The sequence below is a fragment of the Lolium perenne genome, chromosome 7 (assembly GCF_019359855.2).
Source record: "Lolium perenne isolate Kyuss_39 chromosome 7, Kyuss_2.0, whole genome shotgun sequence".
Taxonomy (NCBI): domain Eukaryota; kingdom Viridiplantae; phylum Streptophyta; class Magnoliopsida; order Poales; family Poaceae; genus Lolium; species Lolium perenne.
The window spans coordinates 297,407,659-297,414,825 of NC_067250.2; the positions used below are offsets into that span (position 1 = coordinate 297,407,659).

The 7,167-nt window shown below is 55.7% G+C and overlaps 1 protein-coding gene across 1 annotated transcript; it reads right to left on the reverse strand.

The window, feature by feature from the left end:
• Window positions 1-2,079: 2,079 nt before the first annotated feature.
• On the reverse strand, window positions 2,080-6,879 carry LOC127312107 (probable alpha-glucosidase Os06g0675700). Its single transcript, XM_051342568.2, is given in 5 exon segments — window positions 2,080-3,893; window positions 3,973-4,203; window positions 4,649-4,696; window positions 4,699-5,318; window positions 6,577-6,879. Coding segments are annotated over 5 exon segments (2,649 nt in total). The 5' UTR covers window positions 6,798-6,879; the 3' UTR covers window positions 2,080-2,364.
• Window positions 6,880-7,167: the final 288 nt, after the last annotated feature.

Genomic DNA, 7,167 nt, shown 5'->3' on the forward strand with positions numbered 1-7,167 from the left:
TCCAGCGCCAAATCAGCTTGTCCTGGTCCGTTGACAGCGGTATGTCTCTGAGCCTGCCCCACATCTGCACGTACTGCCAAAGTGCAAGGGCGCTCGGCGCGCCGACTATGTTAGGGATCCAAGCGCGTCCAACCAGAGCTTCGCGTACCGTACGCGCCTTTCTGCGGCGTTTAGGTACCAGCGCGTACACCTCAGGCGCCATCTCCTTGATGGACATGCCATCCAGCCACCTATCTTCTCAGAAGAGGGCAGACTCTCCATTACCGACCACCATCGAAGTGTAGGCCGCAAAGACATCCCGTTCCACCTTAGAAAATTGCAAATCGAGCCCGCGCCAAGGTCGCATGGGATCAGTATGCATCCTCCAAATCCAGCGCACCTTCAGGCTGATTGCAATGCGCGCAAGGTCGGGGATCCCCAGGCCCCCAAGCCGCAGCGGCCGACACACCCTGGACCAGTTGACATGGCAGTGTCCACCGTTGGCATCTGCCCTGCCGGCCCACAGGAGCCCACGCAAGACCTTATTGACTTGCTTCAGCGTCTTCTTATCGAGGCTTAGTACCATCAGCTGGTGCAACGGAATCGTTGCGAGCACCGCTCGGATCAGCGCCAATCGCCCCGCCCTCGGCATCATGGATGCCCGCCAGGTGGGGAGTTTGTCAGCTATCTTGTCCACCAGAGGCTGGAAGGACGCAGCCGACAACCTCCTGATGGAAAGCGGGATGCCAAGGTACTTCACTGGGAACGGCGCTAGCTGGCACTCCATGAGCCCCGCAGCGCCGTTAGCCTCCTCATCCGAGCACGCGATGGGAGAGACCGAGCATTTGGCAAAGTTGGTGTGCAGCCCCGATGCCTGCCCGAAGAGCCCCACAATGCCGCGGACAGCACGCAGCTCTGTCTCATCCGGATGGCAGAAGATCACCACATCATCTGCATAGAGGGACACCGATGTCACCAAGTCCCGGCGCGCCAAGCGTCTCAGGATACCCAACTCAGTGGCCTTGGCCGTAGCACATTAAGCGAGTTCATCATCAAGACGAACAACGATGGCGACAAGGGGTCCCCCTGTCTCAGGCCCCTCCGATGCCAGATGGGGGGGCCTGGCTCGCCGTCGAGCAACACCCTGGTACTCGCCGTGGATAGCAGGATGGACACCAGCTCGCGGAACCTCGGCCCAAACCCAACCTTGCGGAGGACCTCCATGAGGAACCCCCAAGATACAGAGTCGAAAGCGCGCGCTATGTCCAGCTTGAGCATCACCCGCGGCTCCTTCTCCCGGTGGAGGAATCTAGCAGTCTGCTGGACCAACATAAAGTTGTCGTGGATGCAACGCCTGCGAATGAAAGCGCATTGGTTGCGATCCACCAGCGCCTCCATCCGGGGGGCCAGCAGAGTAGCCAGAGTCTTAGCCACCAGCTTGGCGAAGACGTGTATAAGACTAATCGGCCGGTAGTCACCCAGCGCCGCCGCATCCGGGCGCTTAGGCAGCATGATCATCAGCGCCTGATTCAGACCTTGGAACCTCATGCGCAAGCTTGGTCTGATCACGGGAGATGAGGCGCCGTCGGTGGCGGCCCTGGAAGCTTACCACAAGATGTATGAGCTACCCCTAACGGATGATATGATCGAGGCAATCGCGGAGTTCTATGGATGGTCTCTACCTCGTCTTCCGGAAGAACAGGAAGTGCACCTTGCCAGTTGCCATTGCTAAAAAATGATTCCACGTCCGGGGGCGCAGTCCACGCCGAGGGAGAAGGTTCTCAGCTGGATCATCTTCCCCGGGAGGATATATCCAGCATGCAGCTTCCTCATGAGCGGCCTGCATCTGATCTGGACTAGATGTAGTAGCCGCAATGAGGAAACTATATATTTTATTCTGATGAGGACGGTGCAGTAGCTGCATAGCTGAAGAGCTAGGTGTCAGGTATTGACGTAGATAATCCTAGTGGTTTATATAGTGGCCAAATTGAAACCTTTCAAGCGGCAAATAATATTCCCCATATTATCGATCTTATACAAGTGGATTGCTATTATCTAAAATTTTACACAAAGGAATAAAAAGCTTTTTGCACCATCAAATGAGTGCTCATGATGAATTTTCATTTTTCAAGAATGACAGCAGCGTCTGACTCATCTCAAGGTGAAAAATGTTTACCTTCTGTGCACACTGAACATTTGTGATAGTACAAGAATTGCTTCACATATGACAGTTAATGAACTAAATTGCTAGAACGATCAACTAATTGATGCCTTGATAAACTTCGATTTTTTTTTTGATGCCTTGATCGTGCCATATATTTGGGCCTCAATTTCTCGTCTTTATTCAATCCAATCTTATACACCAATGCTCAAACTGTCTAAAGCTTAATAGGACATGGCGACCTTCAGCTCAAATTCCTCTCCGACGACGAGAGACAGCCCGCCGACGTGGGCGGCGCCGAGCCCTCCTCTGCTCCTGTAACTGGTGCTGACTGCCCTATTGAACTGCACCGCCGCGCCGTTGACATAGACGGCGAAGTTTCTGGCCGGCTCTGTTGACTGGAGCCCCATGATCACCACCTTGCTGATCACCAGGGTCCGGCTCGGCGCGTACGAGTTGTGCACCACCTGCGACCTCAACCTGATCTTGCCGTCGCTCCACGTCGCGCAGCTGAACTTCACCAGGCTGAACTCGCTTCTCGCCCCGCCCATCTCCGGCGACTCGCCGTCGTCCAGGAACAGGTCCCCGGCGGCCGTGCCGTCCTCCGCGAGCGCGACCAGGAGGTGGAACGGCGTCCGGCGAGCCTGGGCCGTCGTCATCGCGCTCTGCTGCAGCGGGAGGATGCTGCCGCCGGCAACGTGCACGTACGGCGAGTCCGGCAGCGCAGGGAGCGTCACGCGCTCGCCGGAGCGCGTGTCGACGGCGAGCGAGTGGTTGTAGATGCAGAACCACCGGCCGGCGGGGAAGTAGGCGTCGACGGTGGTGGCGCCCTGCTCGAGCACCGGCGACACGAGCACGCCGCGGCCGAGCAGGAACTGCCTGTCCACGCCGTACGTGGCGACGTCCTCCGGGTAGGAGAAGAAGAGCGGCCGCGCGATGGGCGCCCCCGTGGTGTGCGCCTCGTGCATGAGCGTGTACATGTACGGGAGCAGCCGGTACCGGAGGCCGAGCGACTTCCTCGCCGACGCCGCCACCGACGCCCACAGGTACGGCTCACGCCGGACGGTGTCGATCGCCGAGTGGTCCCTGGCGAACGGGTAGAACGCGCCGAGCTGGATCCACCGCCCGCATAGCTCCTCGGTGGTGACCCCACCGAAGCCACAGATGTCTGCGCCGATCATGGGCACACCGAAGAGGCCGAAGCTGAGCATGGTATTGATGGAGTATCGAAGGTCGTCCCACTTCGCGGCATTATCGCCCGTCCAGTGTGCGGTGTACCGGCCGGAGCCGACGAAGGTTGACCTGCTGAGCACGAATGGGCGGCGGCCGGTGTCCCGGAGCAGCGCGTGGTTCGTGGCGCGGGACTCGAGCAGGCCGAAGAGGTTGTGCGCGTCGTACTCGGACACGCCGCCGTAGTGCATGGCGGAGGCCGGCGTCGTCTTGCTATTGATGGGGCGGTGCACGCCGCTGTTATTGATCCGGTACGGCGGGTCGTCGAGCGCGTTCATCGGCTCCGGGTTGAAGAAGGTGGTGATCTCGTTCATGTCGATCCACAGCCCGTCGACGGGGATGGTGCGCCGGAACAGGGAGATCTCGTTAGCCCAGAATTCGTCGGCGCGCGGGTTCATGAAGTCCGGGAAGTAGACGTCGCCCGGCCACACGTTGCCGAGGAAGTTTGTGCCGTTCCGCTTCAGGAAGATGTCCTGCTTCATCCCACGGACGAACGTTCCGTAGGTCGGGTCGATGCTGATCCCTGCACATCACCAGATCGATCAGCCACCACTTTGTTTTACCATTCTTTGTACATTTGACCGACTCTTGCCGTTGTGTACCTGGGTCTAGGATAAGGACGTATTTCTGGCCGTTTTGGTGGAGCCGGTCGACGAACGGACGGAGCTCGGCGAAGCTGAAGTTGGCCGGATTGAGGGTGAAGTCCTGGAACTTGTTCATGTAGTCGATGTCCGTCCACATCACCTCCAGCGGGATCTTGGCCTTGGCGTAGCCGGCCACCACGCCCTTGAGGTCATCCACGTTCAGGTACCCGTACCTGCACTGGTGAAACCCTGCAGCGCCACGCCATGGCACGCGCGTTCAAGAAACACACTAGTGTGCAGAGTGGGGCGATTTCCACAAAAATAACCCTTTATGGGAAAAACAGCACGAAATGACCCTCCGGCCAAACTATTTCACGTCTCTAACTCTTTTGTGTGGCGCATTTGCGAAGAGCGTCGCACCTGTCTATGTGGCAGCCGTGAGTGCGGCGTCGTCACACATTGTCGGCTGAGGCTCGAGCCGTCATGTATGACAGAATGTGTGGCGCACTTGTGCACTTGTAAAGGGAGCCACATAAAAGGGTGTGACGCTCTTGTGAAGGGCGCCACACAAAAGGATTAGAAGCGTAAAATAGTTTGGCAGGAGAGTCATTTCGTGCAATTCATACCCAAAGGGTTATTTTTGTGTAAATCGCCGTAGAGTGGCAAGAAGAAGAATGCAATGTCAGGTTCGTACCAAATGACCAGTACGGCATGGGCGCAGGGCGGCCGACGAGCTGGGTGTCTGGTCGACGACGGCGAGCGGGGATGGCCCGGCGAAGAAGTAGAAGTCGAGGACGCCGCCGATGACCTTGTAGGTGACGTATGACCCGCCGTACAGGAGGTCCATCCCGTTGCTGTTGAGGAGGAGCACGCCGTGCGCGGTTCCCGGCGGCCGCACGTCCATGTAGAACGGGTGCGAACCGTAGAGGTTGACGTCCACGTTGGAGGCCACGATGTCGGCGGTCCAGAGCGTGAAGGTGTCGTTGTGCCGCAGCCGGAAGGTGCGCTTCGTCTGCTCGCCCAGCCCGTACAGCGACGCCCGGTCCGCCGGCAGCGCCGACGTCAGCTCCAGGTACCGGTCCTTGAAGACGAGGTTCGGGGAGGTGTCGAAGAGGACGTCGCCGGTGGAGCGGTGGGAGACGGTGAAGCGGAACGGGGAGGCGTGGATGGTGAAGACGAGGTCGGAGCCCGCGGTGGACAGGACGCGGGTGCGCGGCGGCGAGGAGGAGTCGCCGTTGCCCGGGAGCGGCATGTTGAGGTAGACTTCCTCCGGTGCGGGGCGCGGGATGATGTCCTGTGGCACCTCCCATCGTGGGTGGTCGGCGTCGGTGATGCGAACGCGCAGCCTGGTGTCCGTCTCCAGGCTGCCAACGGCATGACAAACGCAAACGGTGAGCAAAGTAATATAAATCGAGATTACGAATTTATCAATGAAGTGGTCGCATGGCCTAATGGATAAGGCGCTCGCCTCCGGAGCGGGAGATTCTGTGATCGTTTGATCGTCAGAACACTTCACTCTTTCTGGGTGTCGGTTAAGTACTCTTTTTGCCCTGTACTCCAGCAAAGGATGGCAATCGGTATGGTATGGATAGGTAATGGATATAAACTTCTACCTATATCCATATCTATGGGTATAAAACTTTACCCATGCCTATACCTGGTGGGTAGGTCAAATTGTATACAAGCCACTCACAATTTTACATTTCTTGACAACAAATTTGATTAAAAAAATAAATTATCTCAACTCAATAACAGGTAGTTGAGTACATAAAAATTAACAAAATATAAAAAGCACATTCTCATATTTTAACTCATAAGTCAACAAAATTTGACGTGTCACATAAGAAATTGAAAATAAACGGGCAGGGTATGGGTATACCCGCGAGTACAAGGCCATACCCGTGCCCTACCCATGACTTAGCGGGCAGGATATGAGTACTACCTAAGGGCATTAAAAAGTACCCATGTGGGTACGGTGTCCATGGATACCCGTACCCGTGGGTAAAATTGCCATCCTTAACTCCAGCATACCCGTACCCGTGGGTAAAATTGACATCCTTAGCTCCAGCAATCTCCTGTAGCACTTACTGTCCGCTAAGTTTTCCTAATCATTACTCTTTACGAAACATGAACAAATCACAAACAACTGGGATTTTTTTCTGAAGCAATACTAATTCCACTCCCACCCAAAATTCCAGCATTTTTCTGGCTTGTGGGGTTCGAGTTCCAGTGTGATCGTTTGATCGTTCGAACACTTCAGCATTTTTGCACGTCTGTCTTTTGTAGCACTTACTATCTGGTAGGTACCCCTCTGTTCCGATTAAATCGACACTAGCTTGGGGTGGTGTTCCATTGAATAGCTAGCTAGCTCGTGTCGATTAAAACGGAATGGAGTGAATAGTCCCAATCATTTCTTAAATCAGCTCTAATCTTACATGGAAATGAAGAAAAATCACAAACAATTGGGATCTTTTCCTGAAGCAATACTAACTCCACCCCCTCCCAAATACTCTAGCTCTGTACCCCCTACAGTACTCTACACACTACACTGAATGATCTCAAGTGATCACGAGGCTAAAGCTCATCGTACCCTAGTCAATGGTGCGATCATATCATACTTGCCTTGCAGTGAGGGAGAGCCTCTGCACGTCTGGCCCGAGCTCCGCGAGCGCCGGCGTCTCGCCGGCGAGCTCCAGCCGCGCCGACAGCGCGCTCCCCGACCCGGCCACCGACACGACGTTGTACCCGCAGCAGTCATCGCCCCGCGACACGGCGAGGGAGCCGACGGCGAGGAGGAGCAGGAGGAGCAGACAGCTAGCTGGCGCAGAGCGCGGCGTCGCCATCAGAGAACGCACGCGAAGCGAAGACGACACCGGTGTGTGCAGCGCAAGGAGACCGGCAGCGGGCCAGCTGAATACTTAATAATGAGTGACGGGATTCGCGCCAGTATAAATAAGCAGAGCAGTGGCGATCGATCAATCGGGCAGGTGATCGATAGCGACTTTAGCGGTGTGGACTCACTCTCGAAATCGATCCAGCGAGCTGGGAAAATATATTGCTCGTTCTCGTGATTGGTGTGGAGGAAGATCTGTTAATGAAAAAGAGAGCTGGACTGAAACAGCAAGTTTTGTTAAAAAAAAAAAAAAAACAGCACGTGGATACAGATCAGTTTTTCAACACCTTTTTTCTTTATATAATCTTGCAGACGAGCCA